This window comes from Talpa europaea (genome assembly GCF_964194135.1).
Source record: "Talpa europaea genome assembly, chromosome: 1".
NCBI classification, from domain to species: domain Eukaryota; kingdom Metazoa; phylum Chordata; class Mammalia; order Eulipotyphla; family Talpidae; genus Talpa; species Talpa europaea.
Genome location: NC_140073.1, coordinates 77,228,532 through 77,253,301, shown reverse-complemented (window position 1 = coordinate 77,253,301; position 24,770 = coordinate 77,228,532). Strand labels below are relative to the sequence as shown.

Genomic DNA, 24,770 nt, shown 5'->3' with positions numbered 1-24,770 from the left:
GGCTGCAGATGCTGTGGATAGCTTTGCAGCACAGTGTTCAACAGCTGCGCCACGGGGGAGGCCACAGAGTCCTTATTCTTAATGACAATCCTCTGCCACCTTTCCCTCTCCTCCCCAGCTTCTACCAAGCTAATGCCCTCTGACATGTTTTGGCAGGAATTGCAAAGCTACTTCAGGTTTTTCTGAATCTAATTTTAAAAGGACAGGAAACATTATTTTTCAAATGTTTTACCAATTTCATGCTGTGTGAAGTTTTGTTGCAAGGGGAAAGTAAAAACACTTTGTACTTATTAGGGACACAAAGCTGTTTGCCAAAGCACCTCCAATCAGTAGGCTATACTAAGGAAATATGTCATTCATTCAGCCTCATAATCTCAGGGGGGCAAACGTTTATTTTACAAAAATCTCAAAATGACATAAACATACATAAAGATGGCTGACATTTGTCAGTCACTTCCCATATTGATATCAGCATTTTCTAAATCTTATTCTGAGGGACAGAAGAGTCTCTGCATATATAGATGTTTTGCCAAAAAAAGCAAAGGGTTATGCAGGAAGTGGAGGTATGGGGGCGGTGGGGGTGGTGGCAGGAAATCATTAATCAACAATGTTTGAAGGAAAGCACAAATTAAAACTCATTCCCAGAGGGAGTCCATATGCATAAACATATACACTCTCTGGGAATGAGTTCTAATTTGGTATATATACACACCTATATAATAAACATATCAATTAATCCTGCAGTGAAACAGAAACATGCATGTTTCCCAATATGTTCAACCATGGAATCTGTTTTGTTCTCTTTTGTTTTGGAGCACCCATTTAGTTAATCTCATGAGACACTAGTATTTGATGGGACTTGAATGGAGAAATAGTTTCAGTAAGTATGCTTAAATAATCTAATTAAAAGTTTAAAAAAAGTTTATCTGATTTGGAAAGTTGGGTTCACGCAAGTACATTGAAGACTAAGTGATTTCTCAATGCTATCCAAGAAAGTAGGGTTAGTAGTTCTGACATTCACCCAAAAGGAAAGTTCTCATAGTTCCGTCCTTATTTTGATTGTTGAAGTGTTTCAATGTACCCTTAGTTGAGCTTCTGGGATTTCTTTCAATTTGGGTTTAATACAGCCCAGATTGATTTATTGGTCAAGCTGTCTTATTTTTCTCTGCAGCACATTTAGAAAAATTTTATAGTTGACGTTTTTCAAAGCACCTGATTATATTCTCCACACTGTGCATTGGGTACAAGCCTTCCTTGTGAGGCTCTTTGCCCATACTCGTGTAATTTATCATTCACTACATAGCTCTAACTATTTACGTTGTTTTCAGACATATAACAGAACTGTTTTCTGGCCCATAAGTGATAACTGCTTCCACATTAAAACAATTTTTAAATGCAAGCATTGAAGTCTAGTGTTAGGAAGAAACCTCTCATTCCTAGCCTTTCACTGAAGAGTGGAGTCCAAACCACACTTCAAGTGCACCGACATTTAGGGTTGCCACATGAGGGACAGGGCCTCTAAATCACCTACCTCTGAAAGCCAATAGGGCTTGGTATTCAGGAATCCCACACCACATGAACCCAGTAACAAAGCAGCAGTTGTTAGGTTGGGAAGCATTTCACAACTCTAAACCCTCCGTTTCAACACAGAGATAGGAGGCAATCATGCAGGTCTGCCTGAAATGTTCTGACAGCTTACTAGCCCAGGCAGGCCTGACAGTCTGGCTCTAATCAGTCTGCATCTGGGAGCTAAATGGGATGATCCTAGGAGCCTGAAAGAGGTAGTAGGTACATTCCCTACCACAATTTCCCAATTCGAGCTACTTAGTACTTGTGTCAATTTTAGGCATGCTCAGTCCCCTCTCTCTAACTTGAAGGAGTTGACTCTCAAAGGCCTCGTTGCTCCTTTGGCAGCTGGCTTCCGGTCAGGTTCTGCTGTTAGGCCTCAACTGCAAAAGTCAGTCTCAGACTATCAGTACATCATCTGTAAGGTTCCTGCTCTTCTCTAGTATGGCGGGGTTGCTCTAGAACACCCCAGCCTTGAGCTTTGTTAACACTCTCCCTCTGCCCCACCAGTGTAGGCATAGTATTGACTTCCTGCCGTTGCTAATCTCTGAAGCTGCCTCAGTCTTCTGCCTGTTCTCCTATCACTCAGTAATACCCACGTGATCAGTTCTGCTTTAAATCCTTTCTGTTTAAAATACTGTAGGGTAAAGAAAATATCAGGCTTTTCTGCCCTTCTGCCATCAGGATAGATGACAGATCCTTGTCCTGAATGCATGCCTGATGGCGGGCACCTGGAATAGGGTGTGGGCATAGGTAGATGGCATTCACCTGGGCTAAGACTGTGCTTTTAAGGGCGGCGTCACAGGGATGCCAGCAGCAGCAGTAGAAGCCGAAAGAGAAGAAGCCCGAAGCAGAAGCAGAGAACGCCAGAGAGCCCAGAGAGAGTGCGGATTTGCTGGGGGCTGGGAGGACTGCCAGCCTCCCGGCCCTCCAGCACCCCTGCCTGCCACGTACCCGCTGAACCCCAATAAAAACCTGCAAAACCACTGAGGACTCTGACTCCTCCTTTACCCTGTCTGCATGGGATCAGAAAACCTGCACCGTGTCCGATCCTGCCCTTACAAATACTCAAGAGTAACTTTTGGTTTGTGCTTTTGGGGTGTGTGTAAACTTGCTATAGTACTCAAGAAAATAACAAGCTCTTCCAAATCTGGAGGAAAAACTTACTAGACGTGCCTTGTATATCCCAGGCCAGGTAGGTTCACCATTCGTCAGGAAGCTTGAAAGAGAACCTTGGAGACTTTGGCATCATCCCCACAGGTTTTTTAATAGTTCGTTGGGGGAAATGAGGCAGCAGGGAAACAGCAACTTGGGCCCCTCTGCGAATCTCTATATGGTCTTTCCTCTGGGCTTTCTCTTGCGGTCTTCCTCTAGTAGCCATTCTCTGCCACACCTGTGCTCTGTGTGATGCGCGCTTATAGCCTCAGCCTCCAGGCCCAGGTGTGCCCACTTACACACGCCCACACCATACTCCAGGTGTCCACAATCAGGCATGCATGCCCCGCACCCACGCTCCCAAGCGCCTTCTGCACCAAGGCCACAGGTGATAGTACAGAGGCCAGTGGAGTAAAAGCCTGACCAATCTTCATTTACCCTACAGCCTATATTCCACTGAGAATCTTCCCAAGAGTAATTTGACTGAAAATTTCCCCTTTTATGTTGGCTTTAGAACTTAATAAATGTGAGATGCTACTCACTCCCTGTTTTTAATGAATTGATTTCTCAAAACTGAACCATGTTGTAGGGGCTCCCTGGTGGTGCAGGCAGTTGAGCGCTGCACTATGAAGCTGTCCACAGCCTCTGCAGCACAAGTTCGATCCCGGCCGGCCAGGGAGAATCCCACATGGCGTGATAGACCTCTCCTGTCTCGCCCACTGCTCCCCTCAGCAGTGTATTTCAGTCAGTCTGCCTGTTCTGTTCCCCGCTCTATCTCTGGTGAATCCTCTCACCCTCTCTTGCATCTGGCCTGTACCCCAGTTCTTGTATAAATAAATAAATCTTAAAAAAAAAAACAAAAACAACCATGTTGGTCCACAGGAAGATCTACTTTATCAAACATCTGAGATGCATCTTAGAGAATGAAGCATAAGAATAAATGAGTGGAAATGTTTTAATAAAAGGAAACCTTAAAAATCAAATGTTTGCAGAAGGCTATATGAACTTTTTAATGTGCTTTTATATTTCAGTAAGTTATCTTTCCCAAATCACACAGTATATAAATTAACAGTTTCAAACTGCCCACTGGGATAATTTTCACCCCAAGCTGCAACAGTAACTGAAATTAATTTTATAATTGTGTTTAAATTTTAAATACTCCAGAATCTGAAAATACTCATTTTATTAAGTAAAGAATACAATTATCAAATGTTATAACAAATTTGAGATAAAAATCTGCATTAAATTATCTACACCTAGGAAGTATATCTAAAATACTGCTTACTTATCATAACTATTTTATCTTTCTAAAATACTTTTTCATTACTTCTGGCCTTCTGAGTCTGGTAATTAAACTGACTTTAATATAAAATAATTTCTATACTAACTACTACATCCATGGGAGTATTTGACCATAATAACTGATTACTCAATACAGAACTATTAGATAAAATTAAAATGCTGCACCTTGATAAGAATAATGAACTCTTATGTAAAAATACAAATCGCAATATGTCAACACCTGATAACTTCAGCTCTAATTCACTAGTCAGGAGGGATTAAGAATATAAAATTTTTCCATAGGAAATATGTTGGATGCAAAACAAATCTTAACAAAAATTTACCAGAACAAACAGTAAATAAATGCAAATTAAATACACACACACACACACACACACACACACACAGATCTGGTGCCACACAAGCATTGCTGCCAAACTTCGAACACTAATTTGAATAAGATCCACTTTAGGTTATGTACGTTGAACTTTACCCTACGTTATTTTAGTCCAACATTTAACTGATTATTTTTGCCTTTATCAAATATTTCATGTTATTATAATAAAGAGAATTGGCATTTTTAACGACCTATCTGCTTTCTTTCTAGCTTTTTTCTGTTGGTGTTCAGGTTTTTAAAATAGATATTTCAAATGCAGTTGCAATGTTCAATGTATGGGGCAAATCTCCCACCCTGGCCCTGATGTTCATTTTGCAGGTACCCAGCAGTCAGTAGTTTAAAAAGAGCTCACAAGATGGATGAAAATGCTTTATTCAAGTTCCACAGATGGCTCCAAACCCTAACTAATTGTATATATGCCTTTTGTTATATATACTTCTCCCCATATTTACACTATTGCAGATCTAAGATAATGGGGAAGGTTATGATTCTCTTAACAAGATAGAACTGAAAAAGCTTAATTGCATTTTAACTTGATAGGTTCAGCATTCCCTATTTTTAAGGTTATAAATTCACAATAATGTACTTTTGACTATTTTTAATAAAATATTGAATATTGTTACATGCTATATTAAATCATGCTCACAATCTTAGTTTGGATTTGTGTAGGGGGCAGGAAGGACCACAGTGCAGGTTTTCTGATCCAGCAGACTGGGTAAAGGAGGAGTCAGAGTCCTCAGTGGTTTTTTGCAGGTCTTTTATTGGGGTTACCAGGTACACAGCAGGCAGGGGTGCTGGGGGGCCAGGAGGCTGGCAGGCCCCAGCAAGTCTTCACTATCTCTCCGGCCTTCTCTCGGCTTCTGTTGCTCTTGCTTCTCTCTTGGCTACTTGGCTTCTTCTGGCGTCCCCGTGACGCCAACCTTAAAAGCCCAGTCTTAGCTCAGGTGAATCCCATCTACCTATGCCCACACCCTACTCCAGGTGCCCGCCATCAGGCATGCATTCAGGACTGCAAGGATCCATCATCTATCCTGATGGCGGGAGGGCAGAAAAGCCTGACATTTTTCCTTACCCTACAATTTGTTTAGCATCTTGTTTAATGCTGTCTGAAAATCAAGCAGGTAATGAAGAGTAGTATTTTGAATATGTGTTATAGGGGTTAGTGTAGCAGAAATTCAATAAGGCCAGTTAGTTAGAAAAGTTAGCCCATTTATCTGATATACTCAACCTTCATAAAATTCAGGAGTTCAAACTGTTCTTTAATATAACTTCTTCAATGATTCTTTATAAATCTGAAATATTTTCAGTACCTGTAGGGTAAGGAAAAATGTCAGGCTTTTCTGCCCTCCCGCCATCAGGATAGATGATGGATCCTTGAGGTCCTGAATGCATGCCTGATGGCGGGCACCTGGAATAGGGTGTGGGCATAGGTAGATGGCATTCACCTGGGCTAAGACTGTGCTTTTTAAGGGCCGTGTCACGGGGACGCCAGCGGCAGCAGAAGCCGAAAGAGAAGAAGCCCGAAGCAGAAGCAGAGAACGCCAGAGAGCCCAGATAGAGTGAAGATTTGCTGGGGGCTGGGAGGACTGCCAGCCTCCCAGCTTTCCTGCCTGCCATGTGCCTGGTGAACCCCAATAAAAAACCTGCAAAAACCACTGAGGACTCTGACTGCTACTTTACCCGGTCTGCATGGGATCAGAAAACCTGCACTGTGTCCTGTCCTGCCTTTACAGTACCCTAAAGCCCCTTGGTTCTGCTGGACACATGACCCACTGTTTTTCAAAACCAGACATTTTAGGGGCTCATTTCTCTGTGCAGTTCCCAAGGATTGAAGTGCCCAAAGGGGGTTTATTGACATGTCTCTGCCTCTCCTATTTGGTTGTGTGCCTTTGTCCTATGATGTAGAGAAGCTATTTAGCTAGTGGTCAGTTCTCTTTTGGAGAGAATTATTTCATATATAAGTGTGTATTTGATGTGTCCATAAAGGGAGGTGAGTTCAGGAACTTCCATTCTCTTGCCTCTGACCGCCCCTCCCATTCCCCCATCCTACAGTTGACTGAGAAATTTAGAATCATGATGCTAAGCCCTAACAAAAGCCAAATATGCAGCTATGGGCTATGTAACATCACTGTTTTTACTACTCTCTCTATAATGCATCCAACCCACCTGCCGTAATTGTTATCTTACTGGAAATAACACAGAATTTGAAAGTTGAGGAGAACTTTAGAGGATACTGAGCTTAGTTCTTCACTGTTCACTTGCCAGTAGTGAAAGTAGGGCTAAGGTAATCAGCACTTACTCAGGACCCAGGCACAGGGGGCTGGGCTCTTTTCTCAGGTGAGTGACATTAAACTCCACTTTACCAAAAAAAAAAAAAAAAAAAATGTTGGACTTGGATTAAATACCTTACTCCCTCTCCCAAATAAAATTATTAATGGGGAGAAGGGAAATCTAGCTTCAAAGTTAGTGCTCTCTCCGCGGAGGTAATGGTTCACAAAGTGCTGTCCTGGGATCATCAGCAGCGAAATTACCTGCAAACTTGTTAGAAATGCAAGCCCCCTGGTCTTTCCCCAGACCTACCTAATCAGAAACTCTGAGGGAGGCTCAGCAATCTGTGCTTTGTTTTTTTGGTGGGACCTCGCCGGTGGCTGGGGAATGAACCAGAGTTGTAGAGGCCGCGGGCAGCCTCCAGCCCAGCACTCAACCACTGTGCCACTGGGAGGCCCTCAACAATCTGTTTTTAACAGCCTTCCAGGTGATGTTGGCGTGTGATCAGGTTTGGGAGCCATGGCTATAGCATGTTATCTCCCTGAAACCTAGAGCATATATATATTAAAATATATACAATTTTACACTAACTTACTACCTTATTACAAAGGTCAAAAGTACTTAAGAGTAGGGCCTCCCTGGTGGTGCAGGCAGTTGAGCGTGGCACTGTGAAGCTGTCCGCAGCCTCTGCAGAGTGGGTTCAATCCCGGCCGGCTGGCGAGAATAGCACATGGCACGGCAGACCTCTCCTGTCTCGCCCACTACTCCCCTCAGCAGTGTATTTCGTCAGGCTGCCTGTTCTGTTTCCCGCTCTGTCTCTGGTGAATCCTAGCATCCTCTCGCACATCTGGCCTGTACCCTGGTTCTTTTTTTTTTTTTTTTTTAGGAGGCATGTTTTATTTATTTATTTGTTTGTTTGTTTGTTTGTTTATACATGCACTGGGTACAGTCAGAAGCGCAGGAGGGTGAGAGAATTCACCAGAGCCAGAGCGGGCAGCAGAGCAGGCAGAAGGACCGAAGTACACTGCTGAGGGGAGCAGCGGGCGGCAGGAGAGGTCTGCGCGCCATGTGGGACCCTCCTCCGGTGGCCGGGGAGCAGCCGGGGATCGAACCGGCGCCGCAGAGGCCGCGGGCAGCTTCGCAACCTAGCGCTCAACCGCTGCGCCACAGGGGAGGCCCTGTACCCTGGTTCTTGTATAAAAATAAAATCTTTAAAAAAATATAAAAAAGAACTTAAGAGTATTATACTCCACATCAGAATAATTAACACAAAGGTAGTAGCCTTCAACAAAATTTTGTTTCGGATGTTATATGGTATGTGACAGTGAGTTATTTGACAAGAAAAAAATGTGAAAACTTTTTTTTTAAAGATTTATTTTATTTATACAAGAACCAGGGTACAGGGCAGAGGTGCAGGAGGGTGAGAGGATTCACCAGAGACAGAGGAGGGATGGAACAGGCAGAAGGACCGAAATACACTGCTCAGGGAACAGCGGGAGAGACAGGAGAGATCTGCTGCGCCATGTGTATTGCTCCGAGTCCTGCAGGAATCGAATTGGCACTGCAGAGGCTGTGGAACAGCTTCACAGCGCTGCGCTCAACTGCCTGCACCATCAGGAAGGCCCATGAAAACTATTTCTAAATAAACAAATGCTGGTAGTAAGATTCTGAAGAATTGTAAGACAGAAATCTTATGCCTGCCTTTCAAGGGCCCCACTGAAATCTATGGACACTAGCATGACTAACTTTATTATTACTTGCATAATTAGAACTAGGTATAGGAAAAACAAGTAGTGAAATACTGAATGCTTGGTATGCAAGGATCTACACTTGATCTTAGCCAAAAGGCAGAGAAGCAATGGTATGCAAGGATCTAAATTAAAGTTAGTAAAAGTAGGTCTTAAGAAAAAATATCACCTGTAACTTAAATTAAAAACTAAAAAAAATTTTTTTTTTAATAGAGGCATGTTTTATTTATTTATTTGTTTGTTTGCTTTGTTTATACATGCACTGGGGACAGTCAGAGGTGTGGGGGATGAGAGAATTCACCAGAGCCAGAGCGGGGAGCAGAGCAGGCAGAAGGACCGAGGTACACTGCTGAGGGGAGCAGCGGGCGGCAGGAGAGGTCTGCGCACCATGTGGGACCCTTCTCCGGTGGCCGGGGAGCAGCCGGGGATCGAACCGGTGCCGCAGAGGCTGCGGGCAGCTTTGCAACCCAGCGCTCAACCGCTGCGCCACCGGGGAGGCCCTAAAAACTAAAAATTTCATGAAGTGCCCTATTAAGTTTCAACCAAAAATTTTTACTTTTCCAAGTTTAAAATATCATGAAGAAAATGTCTTTATCTGAGTGCTTCTCCACCCCAAACGTGCCGACACACACACACACACATTTTGAGTTATCAAAAGCAAAATATTCTCATTGTATAGCTTGTCATTTATGCCTAACCAAGGGTATTAATTACTTTTTACATGTAATATTTCCTTAAATACATGCCAATGACTTTATTATTTGACATTTACTACTAATGTATTTTGCATATAGGAAATTTTATAGGGAAGCATTGTTTTTAAATGCAATATTAAAATAATTCTTAAAGATATGTAAACCACAATCGTTTTACAAAAAATATCAAAATGGAAGTGAGTTAAACTTTAATGAGTTAAAGTTAAAATATTTCAATTATTCTGCAATTTTTATTTCTGATGACAAAAAAGTTTCATATTCTCAGCCATTACTTCTGATTAAAATAAACTCCTTTTCTGTCCCCAATTTATAAAAAGCTCTTAAAATTTAAAGGGAAATTTTCTGTGTTCATACAGTGTACAAATTACCAAACACCACAGTATTAATTTCTGTACAGATAAAGTTGCTACCATTTAAAAAAAAGTGTGTGGGCCTCCCCTGGTGGCGCAGGTGGTTGAGCGCCACACTGTGAAACTGTCTGCAGTCTCTGTAGCGCCGGTGCAATGCTGGCCGGCCAGCGAGGGTCCCACATGGCACAGCAGACTTCTCCTGTCGCACCCGCTGCTCCCCTCAGCAGTGTATTTCATCAGTCTGCCTGTTCTGTTCCCTGCTCTGTCTCTGGTGAATCCTCTCACCCTCCCGCGAATCTGGCCTGCATCCCGGTTCTTATATAAATAAATAAATAAATCTTTTTTTTTTTAAAAATCATTTAAAAAAAAAAAGTGAGAAGTGCTAAAAATGTTAAGTCTATGTAAAATATTTATCTCAATTTATCAAAATGGAATTTGGGTACAGGACAAACACTTAAACACAACTCTAAATCCTGTCAACTGAATATCTCATATATGTCACACCACTTTAAAAAAGAAATCAAACAATATTTTAACTATGTAAGTTAACTATGTAATTCTGGTTTTGTAACAGACTATTTTAAAATGGAAGTAGAAAGAAATGAAGGATTAGAACAAAGAATCACTTATATTAAAAATGTCATTTATTTGCAAATGATTATGGGAAAAATATTTTCTAATTAAGTCTAACTTCATCCTACTTTAAGGGTATTTTATTTCTTCAATCAGCTCACTGAGGATTAGTGCTACAGAACCTACTGTGGTCTTATGAAAAAGCTTGGCTTCCAGAGGAATCATACTTTGTAACCTCAAATTGGCTCTGCATGATTGATTGTAAAGTGGGCATTAGCATTCTTACTGAAAAATGCTGTATACCTTTGAGAAAATTCACATTTAACCTTGTGAGCTCACGTCTATAAAAACTGGACTTTATTCATCAGTTGCCAAGGGGGAAAATCAGTTTAATGTAAGGAATTAAGAAGGCTGATAGAGGCCAATATACCAATTTAAAAAAAAAAAAAAAACAACTTATTTAAAGGACAAGTATAGGTGCATTACATATACCGAACGATTTTCATAAACTCCAAAAAGCATTCATCTAAGCACTTTTAAGGCTGCCTCACTTTTCAGTTGTTCTAGTAGAGATTCTGAAATTCTTCTGACAGAAAATCTTTCTGACAAAATAGCAGACTTCCTTCAATCAAGGTCATAATTTGAAACATGAGACAACAATAGGTTTTAAATTATGTATGGGAAGAAAAGTAGAAGACTGAAAGGTTATTATAAATCCCGATTGTGTCTTTAAATTCAGAAAAATATAATAATGGGCCAATGCTCCTCTAACAAAGGAAGGACACTACAGAAGGACATCAGCAGTTACTTAAAGGTAACCTCTCCCTAGCATTTACAAAGGCCTGCAATGTGGTTGCTGTGATCCTAGGGCCTTGAAACCTAGATATTTGGGTAATCACGAAAGAAAGTAATCCACAAATTTATTTCCTGAAAAGATGAGCCCTTAATTATAAGGGTGAAAAAGGAAGTATTCAGTTGTTCACTTGCCATGGCTATAGTATTCAAATACAAAAATTATTCAGATAAAACCTGATGGAAAAGATAACAGCGGGCAAGTAAAGCAACAATAATTCATACTTTCAGTTAGCTAATTTAAAGATGCTTCCTTCTAAGAGGTTGTCTTTAATAAAAAAAAAACTAGCAGCCTAGTGGAAGAAGTCCTGTTCAAGAACTATCTAGTCTGCTAACTAAGGCTTATTACTTCCAGAATCCTAAGTGACAACACAGGACATGTATGTTAGTGTGACTACAAAGCACATGAACAAACCAAAAATTATAAGTTTAACCTCTTTTCCTACCATATTTATAGAATAATTTAAAATTTGGGTTTCATCTCCACTGTTCCAATTACTATATCTAGAAAACTGCAAAAGGTGTTGAACTTTCAAACAGCAAAAAAAGGAAAGTAGAGGTGTATAAGTTATAAACTTTAACCAAAGTTTGTCTTCAAAGTAAATGAAATGGTACTTCACTAAGCTCTTTTTAAAAGTCCTCAGAGATCCACATTCTTAACGTGACTTTTACTCTGTGTCAAGATAACTAAACCAGTATTACTCTTAATAAGAATTATTGTGACAAAAAATAGGAGGCTAGCTATCTGTATTCTTTTTAAATTACTATCACAGATAATATTTTCAATTAATACCATGTAAAAATTCACAGGACTAAGAAGATGGCTAAACTTCATTATAGACTCACGGTAACACCAACGTAATTTTAAGAATATGAAAGGACAAACTGAAGTTAAACAATGCAAAGAGGATTTGTAAAAAATCAGATTTGTTATGGAACTTGAAGAGAAATAAACTATCCTCACAAAACAGGAAATCAGTTCTGACTAATCAAAAACCTGGGTGAATCCTAAGACCTATTCATCAACTGATATCTATCATAGAGACCAGGAGCAGTTACACAGTAAATACATATAAGACCAAAGTTTAACTTAGTTTTGGAATTACTTTTTTCACTTTGGTTCCTTACAAGTTTTCAATCTGGGGGTCTACAGTTCCCACATTGTGATCATTATCTCAGTGAAGTTCTTTTTTTTTTTTTTTTTTATAGAGGCATGCTTTATTTATTTATTTGTTTGTTTGTTTTGTTTATACATGCACTGGGTACAGTCAGAAGCGCGGGAGGGTAAGAGAATTCACCAGAGCCAGAGCGGGAAGCAGAGCAGGCAGAAGGACCGAAGTACACTGCTGAGGGGAGCAGCGGGCGGCAGGAGAGGTCTGCGCACCATGTGGGACCCTCCTCCGGTGGACGGGGAGCAGCCGGGGATCGAACCGGTACCACAGAGGTTGCGGGCAGCTTCGCAACCGAGCGCTCAACCGCTGCGCCACCGGGGAGGCCCTCAGTGAAGTTCTTTTGTTTTAAAAGATTCATGGTAACAATAATGAATTTTACTGCTACATCTAAGGTGTATTTATTATAAAATGCCTTTTAAAGAAAAACCTAAGTTATAGGGTTGTAACTAGGAATATTCAATAATTTAAGCTTGGTAGAAGAAAAATTCAATTTTAATTTTTAAAGTAGAATTCTTGCCTTCTTTGTATTTTAGTCATTAAATATTTATTTGGAAAAACTAGAATTATTTAAAGAGATATCCAGTTCTAGAGTAATATGCCACATTTATATGTAGGAAAAAAAAATCAGAAACCAATTAACAGATCTGTAATACACAAATACACATATATAAACATTTTATTTTATTAATCTTCTTTATCACTTCAATTAAAGTCATTCCATTATGAAAATTTCTTAATTGAAGAGACTATTTCTTCAAAACTCTAAATTAAGAAGAGCTTTTATCAATTAAATTTATAGCAATACATCCTTTAGAAATACATAATTCTTCATTTTACAATACTTCCCCTTAACAATTTGTCATGGTTTGTCACAGATTTGAAATACAAGGCACCTAATGCTATGAAAGGATAACACAGTATATGTAGTGTAAATGAACCAGAAATTTTCTAAAAATGCTATTTTTAAAGTCCCAATAAATTTGCATGAGCATACCTGCTACATAAATTAAATATTTTTTTTCTGTGTTGTTAGTTTGCAATATTCTACAAAACTCAAAAATATAACCTGTACCTATTATAGGCATCTTATGTTAGCATTTTATCTGTAAGAAACATGGATCTACATACTTAAATGATTTCTTAAAAACATTTTCATAATATAGTCCAGCATTTAACAAATAATATGTGAAAATAAAGTCTCCAGACATTAAGATTTTATTCCTTGATTAATTCAAATCATGTCATCAGCTGAACTCCTTGAGATGTGTAAGGCAAATTGGTCCTTTACATGGGCTGTAGACTGGAACTTCCTATAATTGTAGTGATATGTACACAACTACATAACAAAGTTCTTCATTACAAAAATGAAGAAAACAGATATGAGGAAAATATATTTCAGAGTTCCAAAGAACTGAAACTGTTATTTTCAGACTAGGCACTGAACATTTTTCTACGAAAACTTGCTAGAGATTGTCTCTTCGCTGTGTAATGTTCCATTTTCAAACTAAAATTAAAAAAATACAAAATCATCATTAGATTATGACAGTCATAGCTTTTATTTTTCTACACATTTTAAAAAGCAAACTATCTTAGCATTGAAATATGTATCAAATGCAGTATATATACTTACTTTAATAACTGTCTACTCAAAACTCTGAGCACCAAGAACTCCTGAAAATGAGTTGGATAGCAATATCAAATGCTGATGTCCAGCACACTTAAAAGATTGTGTAATGCCAGTATATTCCACTATTACCCCTGTGAAGATAAAGACTCCTACCCAACCTGTCTCATTTTCACTATACTGCAGGTCTTTACCATCTCTTTACCATCTTCACTCTAGCCCTTTTACTCAGCTCTCACTTCCCCAAAAATTGAAACCTTGCCTGGGTTAGAGTGGGTATGAGTGAGAGTACAGAAATAACACACAGCAATGCTAGGGAAAAAATGCATAAATTATAGTATTAAAAGTCTTTCAAGATAACTGTGTGTCATTTTAAAATTTACGATAGCAAATAAATAATTACTTAGTGTGTCTCTGGCCTCAAAACCTCAGTAAAAGAAAGGATTTTGTTTTTTAAAGAATGAACCACATGAGCAAAGAGCAGAGCCAAGAAAATAGCAGCTAACCCTTAGTAGAAACAGGGCAATAAAACCAGTCATCTCTGTAAGGAGAGGTTAAGAAACAACTAAAAACAGGAAAATGGTACAAAGTTTATAGGAAAAAAGAGACACTGAGATGCCCTCCCCTTACTTTTTACAGCTGATCAAGTACTTCTCCATGTCAGGAGAGTATTTGAGGTTCATTCTCTAAAAAGGATATGAACAGAGGGCCTGTGGACTAGGAAAACGCCAAGTACAATCTTACTTGGCTCAGGTGAAAGTAACATTTTTACAGTCAAAACAATGTAAACATTGATAATATTATAGATCTGTCCATAATTATGTAATAACTGTACTGGGGCAATAACAAAGTAGGAATTATATATGGTATGAAGGCAGGCAAGTGGGCTGGGAAAAGTGAAGTGAGAAACTTGACAATCTATACTCATCTACCAAAGTGGGAAAATCAATTGAAGATGCCTAAAACTGAGAAATCAAGAAACAGAAGTATAAGCATGGTACTTAGAGAGGGAAGAACTGACTACAGAGTTTAAAGTGATTCCCTGTATTGGGAAAGAATGAAAGCAGGATAGGTAGAGCAGGGTAGCATTAGTGCCTTATCCAAGAAGTCTTATGAAACTCTGAATCTTCAAATTATCTGCATGTATAACCATCATAACAGTAAATGCTAGAATAAAAAATGAACAAAGAAAAACATAAAACAATTAGCCTTAGAGTAGAGGTAAATTTACCACAAAGATAAAGAAACAGGCTTCAAGGCCAATGTGATGCAAGGTGCTCAGAGTTGTTTTACGTTCTGGGTGAAGAGGGAAGTTCAACTGCAATCAGGAAACATTTCAATATAAATTGCCTAAAGTTACTGCAGAAAAATGAACCTGAATTTCAGTAATTTACTGAGATCTCTCATTCTAAAATACATAATCACTTTTGTACCTGCCAAAGACGTATGTTTAATGCATTTCAAGCATTCATTCAGTGAAACATAAAATGTCAGCTACTCCTTCTGTCATGTAAGAAATATAAAAAACAGTATTTCCTAAAACTTGAAAAAAATGGGGAAATGTTTTTGAATTATTGTAAGGTGAAAAAGCAGTCAATGACTTAGGATATATATTGCATATCCAATTACGGTAAACACACATGTGCACAGAGAAAAGACTGGATATATACATCAAAGTATTAGGCTTCTCACTTTCATACACAGAGAAAAAATATATCTCTAACATATGACATTAGATAAAATATTATGCTAAGCATGAATAAAATAAGTAAACTTGGGATTACTTAATTCGAGTGAGGTATTATTGCACATACTTTAAATTTCCCAAGTATTTACTACTTCTAACACTCTTATAAGCGCACGTCTATAGTAACTTCATTTCACAAAAAAGAAGGCTGAGGCATAGGAGTCAACCTTACATCGGTTCACAGAGCTGGTACATGGAGACTTTGGAATTGGAACCCAGTTTGATTCCCTTAGCCTTTAAGCTGCATTACCTCTCAAAGAACTAATTATGGAAAATCAATTTTGTATAGGAGCATTATAACAATAAGAACCTTAGTCAGCACTAATGCCACTAACATACAAACCTGGTTTACAGACAACAGCTAATTCAATCCATCCTCCTGAGAAACACCATGCATAGGAATGAGACTCTCACACTGTTCACTGTCTTCTGGAACCCTTCAAAAAGAGAATACAAAAAAAAAAAAAAAAAAAGAGAGAGAAAGAGAGAGAGAGAATACAGTTAAGGAAAGCCTTAGAGCTAAAAGGAACTCTTAAAAATGATTTATTCTGTCAGCGGAAACTATGTGGTCAGATGCAACACTAGGGCAAGATTTCCTAACAATGGGTCTCAAGTTACTTTTTATAATAGATTAGTAAAACCTTTCTCTCTTTAAAACGGAGAATTTTTTTTAAAGTTTCATGTGCTATTATCACATTTCATTATGAATTTTGTTGAAACTAATACAAGTTTTCCATTTTTAAATTAATTACAGCCAAACAGTAAGCAATCTGGTTCTACTTGTGTATGAAACCTAATTTTAAAAAGTAATTGCGAAGAAACTACTACATCACTCAGAAGATCTGAACAAAATATTTTAGTTTTATCTGAAATAGTACTTTATATAAATTATAACCTCAAAAATTCTTCACAAAAATATCTAACCCTAGGCCAGCATGACATGATCCCAGTTAATTTAGCAAACATTAAAAACTCATACTGAATGACATGTACCTCTGAATTCGATGTTTTCTGCATATAAAAGCAAAAATTCTTCTGATTCCCACCATCACAGGATCCCAATTATTATAATGGCATAGAAGAGTAACAATAAAAAAGGAAAAAAATACAGGGATAGCGCCTGCAAAAAATAACCAAGAAAACTGCACCTAAAAAAAAAAAGACAGAAAACTCTTACAATTATCAGTAAGACAATTTTCCCCTTTAACATGCATTTTCCATTTATGAAAACTTGTAGGAATAACTTAAAACACTAAGAAAATAATATTAAGCACTGACAATATACTACATATATTATTAGTAAGTATAGGATTGGAGACTTCAATGTACTACTACTTGCTTAAATTACCAACAGATATACTTCTCGCTTGGAAAATATTCCACAGGAAGGACAGTAAGTATGCTTTTCATTTATTAGGTTTAGTACATTCCAGAGCAGAATTATGAAACTTGAAGCTTCTGTCTTACACATCACATTGCCAATTTTTTCTTTACCGATTACTCCCTATTCTCAATTGAACTCTCCTTTTCGGTTTCTGAAGTCATCTTCAAAAACTCAGATCATTAAAAACTACATTATGCTATAGTTGTGTATATTTAAATTGTGTTTATTTAATGTGTGTATATTTAAGTTGTGTATATTTATGCTATAGTTGCTATAATTAAACAATATTCTTAAAATAGTACTAAAAACTTTGAAGTACAACTATCTCAGGCCTTTTATCAACAAATTCTAATCCTTACTCTTAACACTAGCCTTCTAGAAACAAATGAAAAATTTCAAGTGGAAACATTCACTAAGAAAACTAAAAACAGGGCCTCCCTAGTGGCGCAAGGGGTTGTGTCACAGCACTATGAAGCTATCCGCAAGGGGTTGAATCACAGCACTACGAAGCTATCCGCAGCCAGGCACCAGTGTGATCCCTGGCCGGCCAGGGAGCTACCAACATGGCACAGCAGACCTCTCCTGTCTCTCCCGTTGCTTCCCTCAGCAGTGTATCTCAGTCAATCTGCCTGTTCTGTTCCCCACTCTGTCTCTGGTGAATGCTCTCACCCTCCACACCTCTGGCCTGTACCCCAGTTCTTGTATGCATAAATAAATAAATCTTAAAAAAAAAAAAGAAAGAAAAAGAAAGATAACAAATAGGAACACTTTTACTAAGAAATATTAGCCACTGGTAAAGACAAAAAGGAAACTGAACCTCAGCAGCGAAAAGCCCTCACATATCCAAGTCTTACCCTTTAATACATCATTTTCTCAGGGTTCTTACAAAAAGTAAAAAATTGGTGCTAAAAAGATACTAAAGAAAATCATTCTTTTACTAGTTTACCTTTACCATCTAGATTTTAACTAATGATCAAAAACAATGGTCAAATCACCTGCACTGATCAACCACTAAGACTCAGCTGCAACACACTGGTAGTGTGCTTTCATAGTGATGAAAATAGTAATTCCTGTGTTTAAAATAAGAAAAACTGCACTCACCCTCTTTGAGCATTAAAAAAAAAATGAGGTTTAGAATCATAGGTACCTAAGACTCCCTCTAGTGGGAAACATACACTATTCCATTTCACAGCACCATAAGTCAATGGAGGGGTTTTGTAAGAAAAAGTTTTTTTTTAATGAGGGACTCAATACATAACACAAGAAAATTCACTGATAATTTCTAACATGTACAGCCTGCTGATATGATACACACACAGGCTGAGTCACTCTAAGAACACCCAGGAAATAACATTAAGAAAAACTTAAAAAAAAAAACCTTCCTATTATTATCAAATTATGGGCATAATAAATTTTTGGATATTTGCCAGACACTTTACCTAGAAAATACATGATTTAGTTAAATGGTCTAAGATTTAAAAAAGTATGAAATACCTGTGACTGACTTAAAAGTCTTGATAGAATGACTTCATGGATATTCAACTAAAAAATACTCTATAACTGAATAAAGACAAACTCTATAAAGATAAGTAAACAAAGGACTTTGAAAGGCAAAATTCACTTTAAAAATGCAGTTATTTGTGGTTGCCACATAGTAAAAAATTTCTAATTTGCTTTCCAACAGACTATGATTTTTTTTTCCTTTTAAAGATTTATTTTATTTATGCATTCAAGAACTGAGAAGTAGGCCAGAGGTATGGAGAGTGAGAGGATTCACCAGAGACAAAGCGGGGAACAGAACAGGCAGACTGACCTAAATACACTGCTGAGGGCGAGTCAGGAGATGTCTGCTGTGCCATGTGGGTAGCTCCCTGACAGGGAGCTGCAGTGGCTGCTGATAGCTTCATAGTGCTGAGAATTAACCCCTTGGGCCATCAGGGGGGTCCCTGAATTTTTTTTTTCTAATTGAGGTAACACTAGTTCACAAAACTGTACATGATCTAGGGGAACAGGCTCACACTCGTCTTGAGGTGTACCTCACCATACCGCCTCCAACATCAAATCACCTCCAGTCCTTGACCTGTGACCACTGCCGCTGCCTCTTTGCTCCCACTCCCAATTTTCCTCCCCCTCCAGTAGCCTCAACCCTGCAGTCATATTTCTAGGGTTGGTTCTGGCTTAGTTTTGTCAGCCTCTTTGTTTTCTTTCTCTATATGCCACACAGTGAAATCATCTGACATTTTTTTTGCTCCTTCTGATTTAGCATAATCCCTTCTAGTTCCATCTATGTTGTCCCAAATGGCAAGGATTCATCATTTTTTATAACTGAGTAGAATTCCGTCAGGTATATATATACCATACTTCTTAATCTTTCCTGTCATCGGGCATTTAGATTATTTTCGTAAACAGTACTACAAATGAACACAGAAGTGCTTACATCCTTCAAATCAGTGATTTTGCATTCTTCGGGTGGATACCTAAGAATGGAATTATCAGATCATATGGTATAAACATTTTTAATATTCTGAGGAAGCTTCATAATGTTTTTTCCATAGGGGCTGGATCAGTATATATTCCCAATAATATAGTATATGAAGGCACCTTTTTCATCATACCCTCACCAACATGTGCTACTGCTTTTTTAATAATGGGCTATTCTCATGGGAGTGAGAAGGTATCTCACTGTGGTTTCAATTTGCATTTTCCTGACCATAAGTGATATTTAGTATTTCTTTTATGTGCTTGTTGGGCTATCTGCATGTTCTCTTTGAAGGAGTTTTTATTTAGCTCTTCTGCCCATTTTCTGATTGGATTCTTCCTTTCCTTTTTGTTGAGTTATGTGAGTTCTTTGGATTTTAGCCCCTTGACAGATGTATGATATGCCAAGTATTTTCTTCCATTCAATAGGGGGTCTTTTGCTTTAATAATAGTTTTTCTATCATACAGTAGCTTGATGTAGTCTGATGGACAGTCAATTTGCTTATTTTCACTTTCGTTTCCTTGTTCTTAGAGTCGAGTCACGAAGGACATCACTGACATCAATGTCATGGAGTATTTAGCCTATGTTTTCTTCCATGTATTCATGGTTTCCTGTTTCATATCTAAGTCTTTAATCTACTGTGAGTTAATTTTTTGCATATGGTGTGAGAGAGTGTTCTAGTTTCATCGTTCTGCGTGTAGCTGTATAGTTTTCCCAGCAGCATTTGTTGAAGAGACTCCTTCTCCATTGTACTTTTGGCTCTTTTGTCATAGATTAATTGTCCATATAAAAGTGGGTTTATTTCTGGGCTCTCAATTCTATTCCTTTGGTCTATGTGTCTATTTTTATCCCAGTATCACATTATTTTGTGTGTATAACTGTGTGTGTATAAAACAATTGGCTATTAAAATCAAACAACCCCAGGGCCTCCCTGGTGTTGCAGGGGATAAGTCTCAGTGCTTTCAAGTTATCACTAGATACTGTGGCATGAGCTAACCTACATGGTGCAGCAGACCTCTCCTGTCTTACCCGCTGCTCCCCTCAGCAGTGTATTTCAGTAGATTGTCTGTTCTGTTCCCCACTGTGTCGGGTGAATCCTCTCACTCAACCCCACACCTCTGGCCTACACCCCCATTTTCATATGCATAAATAAATAAAAATAAATCTTTTTTAAAAAAACCATGAAAGTAGATTCTCCTACCATGTTTCTATTACCACGCCACAGTATCACTGCTACTTTTTCTAGTAGGTATCTCCCTAGTTTCAATTTCCACCTCAGGCACAGACAGCTCATTTAAAAGGCTGACTAGGGCCTCCCTGGTGGTGCAGGCAGTTGAGCACAGTGCTGTGAAGCTGTCCACAGCCTCTGAAGTGCCAGTTCGATTCCAGCCGGCCTCGGAACAACCCACATCATGAGCAGACCTCTCCTATATCACCCGCTGCTCCCCTCAGCAGTGTATTTCAGTCAGTCTGCCTGTTCTGTTCCCCGCTCTGTCTCTGGTGAATCCTCTCACGCTCCCGCGCATTTGGCCTGTACCCCGGCTCTTGTATAAATAAAAATAAAATCTTTAAAAAATAATAAATAAAAGGCTGTCTACTTCTAGATATGAATATAATCAAGAAAAGACTGAATGTTTAATGTTTCTCTAGTCAACTACATATACTTAAATTTTCTCTATTCCTATGTTTTGCCTTTATCGTACAGTATTTGATTAAACAAATTATACAATCATTTAATGAAATTAGGTTGCCTGGGGTAGTTCTTTTAAAAAAAATCTAAAATTAACCTTCAACTTTTCTTTTTCTTTTTTTTTAAAGATTTATTTATTTACACAAGAGCTGGGGTACAGGCCAGATGTGCCAGGGGGTGAGAGGATTCACCAGACAGAGCGGGGAGCAGAACAGGCAGACAGACCAAAAGCATTGCTGAGGGGAGTAGCAGGCGAGGCAGGAGAGGTCTGCCACGCCATGTGGGTATCTCCTTGGCCTGCTGGGAAGAGAACCCGCGCTGCAGAGGCTGCGGACAGCTTCACAGTGCTGCGCTCAACCTGCTGCACGACCAGGGAGGCCCTCGATTTTTATTTTTCAAATGTGAAAAATCAGATATTTTCATATCAGTAGGGTAAAGTGCGTTTACTTAAGTCTACCAAAATCCTCTAATAAGCAAGCACTTTCCTAGTTTAATTAGAACAATTTTGGTTGACATCAAAAATTGTGACCCTGAGATGTGGAACAACCTAGATATTATTTACAGCTATGAAAAAATCTGATGTGTAACTTTAATGTCATGTGTATTTTATAACATTCATTTTCTTTGAACACGTATGACATATAAGATCGTTATCTCTCAATTAAAGGAAAATTTCTTTTAACCATGACAAATAAGAATTTACTGAACCACACAACAAAGTTAAATAACAGCACAGAATTGTTTTATAGAGTATACAAATCACTGATAGTATTTTGCCTTTATCCTAAAAACTACAGAAATCTAAATAAAGTACCTTTAAAAAACTAATTATAACTTCTATATATTATAAGCTTTTTATTTTCAAGTAGTCCCTCTTCACCTTATACTAACTCACCACTCACTCCCATACAAATCAATATGTTAATTACTACTTGGAGTTAAAAGCTTACAAATATTGAATTGGCTGATAATGGCTACAGTACCTCTCTTTGCCTTAGCCAATGGCACACCTCTTTTCTTGCTCTTTCCTCTAACAGAACTAAAGCAATTCTTCCTTACAGGCTGCTGGGAAGGACACTTGCGATTCTCTCTTCTGCGATCCTGTCACTGCCAGTATTGACAAGAACCCCCATATCCAGACCAGGACTTCACAGAAGAGGAAAGGAGTACCCGCCTTGCAGAGTCCAGGAGAAAGGAGCATTCACTGAGAAATGCTGTTGCTGTGCTGCTCATAACAGTACAAGGGAAGTGTTAAGTAGTTGAGGTTTATCTCAGAAAATTGCTACCACTGATATGGTAAAATACATTCCCTATTCTACACTGCTGACTTACCAAAGAACATATGGAACATAATCACCTCCAAAACTAACGAACTATATATGCAAATACTACCCTTAATTTAAACATTAAGAGGACAAAAATTGAAAAGGTAAATGTGCAAGAAATTATTCATTTCCTTGGTACTTTTTATATGCTCTGTAGTAAAGAACTTTGGAAGAGAAGGTATCAATTGTTGTTATTCACAGTCACATCACTTAAAATTTTATAAGGGATTTTCTAGTAAGTCACATTCCTTAACTTTCATTAGTTTTGTTTTAATAATATACATATTATATCTAATAAAGAGCATGCCTTACCTTTTGCATACACATGTCTGCTATTATGGACAGAGGTATTGTAAGGCTTAGTGCAAGTGTGCCTATCAATGATGAGGTAAGAAAGCAGCCCCTAAAAATTAAAAAAAAAAAAAAAAGAAGACAACATATGTATTTCCATAGTAAAAAAAAAAAAAAAAGAACCAAAGAAATACACCAATCAATGATTATCTATCTACAATACAGGAGTGACAGATCAGGAGCAAAAAATAAAAGCTTAAAATGGACTGAGACATAGCAAATAATAGTTTCTAAGAAGGTTCTTAAAGTTCATTTTTAAGTATTAACAATCCAAATAGCTAAGAATAAAATTTCAAAGTACTTTATACTATTTTCAAGATCTGCTTACAGATACTATTTACCTTAGGATGCACAGCTTACTACTATATAAACATTTTTATATATCTTCTTTAAGAAGATATATAAAAGATATATTTTTTAAGAAGATCTATAAAATATATATTCTTATTTAAGAAGAATTCATAATAGTTTAGTGATATTTAGCTAACAAAAGTAATAATTATTAAAAATGTAGAACAATACTTTACAACATAAACTTTAAAAAAGCGATAATCCAGCCAAGTCTGTCACCAAAGCAAAGATATCTCACCCTTATGAAAACTAGGAGTCTTAGATAATTGTTGCTTTTTCAGTTTGAATTAGCATTGAAAGGAAAGTGCTGATTCTTTCATAATATTGCCTGTTGTTTTCCATTTTTTCCAACAATCATCCTACTAAACCTAAGCTCTTTGTTTTATTTTCATCTTGAATTATCAATGCTGGTATCAAACTTTGAAATATCAATCTGCATTTACTTTTGTTTCATTGAAGAAAATAAAGAAATGAAAGCATTATGGCTTGTTCTGTTCTACACAGGCTTTAAAAAAATTAATTGACTCAGTGTTGATATGTAAAGATTTATAAGACAATTTGTAAAAATTAAAAAAAGCAAAGTACAGAACAATATAGATCCCAGTTGTGTGTTAAAACTAAAGCAAATTGGGATGAAAAGTAAGAGCCTGATACATACTTTTGTAGGTATAGAACATTTTAAAGAAGTCTAGAAGTTAATTGTGGTCACTCTGGGGGAAAAAACTGGAAATCTGGTAGTTGCTTTGGTAGCACATATACTAAAGGAAGAATTGGAAATCTGGGATAAAATGGAGGTTTTTATGGTAAACCTTTTGCACATTTTTGTAGGTATTACTCTTTTAATTTTAAAATAGTTAAATAAGAAGACAAACTATTCCAAAATAAGTTATTTTTTAATGTATAATTTTCCAAGGGAACAAACTTAATAAGTTCTATAAAAGAAATTATGTCACAATTCATATTTGATTGTTCCCCAAAGTCTACATTAAATTCTGTTCAACATAATGAAATTCTATTACATGTTTATTAAAATAAAGCTCTCAATAAACATTTTGATATTTGTAGGTGGCAAACTCGATGTTTACCATGAGTCTCAATGTAATAAGGACCATACTAAACCCCTCTCTAGTTTAAATTTCAAATAATTAAAAAATTCATATTTTGTGACTTTCTAATTTAAAGAGAAAACTAGAGAAGATGAACTTATATTAAAATATAGCAAATGCATAACTACATACAACATATGGTTTAGTGGGTTGAATTCTATGAGGATAGAGTAAAATATTATTCAAGATCAAAAATTCCTAATCAACAAAAATCAATTTCAGCCAAAGGAGACACAGAATGAGGGACCTGTTCTGCTCTTTTAGCTAAACTGCCTGAAGCCACTTTGAGAACCCTGTGGCTGAGAAACAGTGAACTCCCAGGGTACTTGAAGTGCAGGGGAGCCAACAACTCCAGTACTGACTGAGAACAGCATTGGGGCGGGGTGGGGAGGAGTGGGAGAGGAATGGGGTAGAGACCTCTTAATGTCTAGGCCTCCATCCCCTACAAGAAGTGAGACCAAGAAACCTGCAGGACTTGAGAGACTTGAACAAGCATTAATAAATGTGCTGTCTTCTTCCGGGGTGGGGGGATTCAAAAGAAGCAAATTATCAGGGGCCTCCCTGGTGGCGCAGGCAGTTGAGCACAGAGTTGTGAAGCTGTCTGCAGCCTCTGCAGTGCTGGTTTGATCCCCGCA

At 37.8% G+C, this 24,770-nt stretch overlaps 1 protein-coding gene across 1 annotated transcript in view; it reads right to left on the bottom strand.

The window, feature by feature from the left end:
* Positions 1–15,810: 15,810 nt before the first annotated feature.
* Positions 15,811–24,770, bottom strand: part of SLC35F5 (solute carrier family 35 member F5) — a gene marked incomplete at its 3' end in the record, with an annotated part of 36,983 nt that continues 28,023 nt past the window's right edge. The window contains exons 13-15 of the mRNA XM_084238231.1: positions 22,640–22,730; positions 16,443–16,597; positions 15,811–15,886 (exon numbers count right to left, since the gene is read on the bottom strand). Coding sequence (XP_084094357.1) covers positions 15,811–15,886; positions 16,443–16,597; positions 22,640–22,730 — 322 coding nt within the window. The remainder of the gene's footprint in view (positions 15,887–16,442; positions 16,598–22,639; positions 22,731–24,770) is intronic.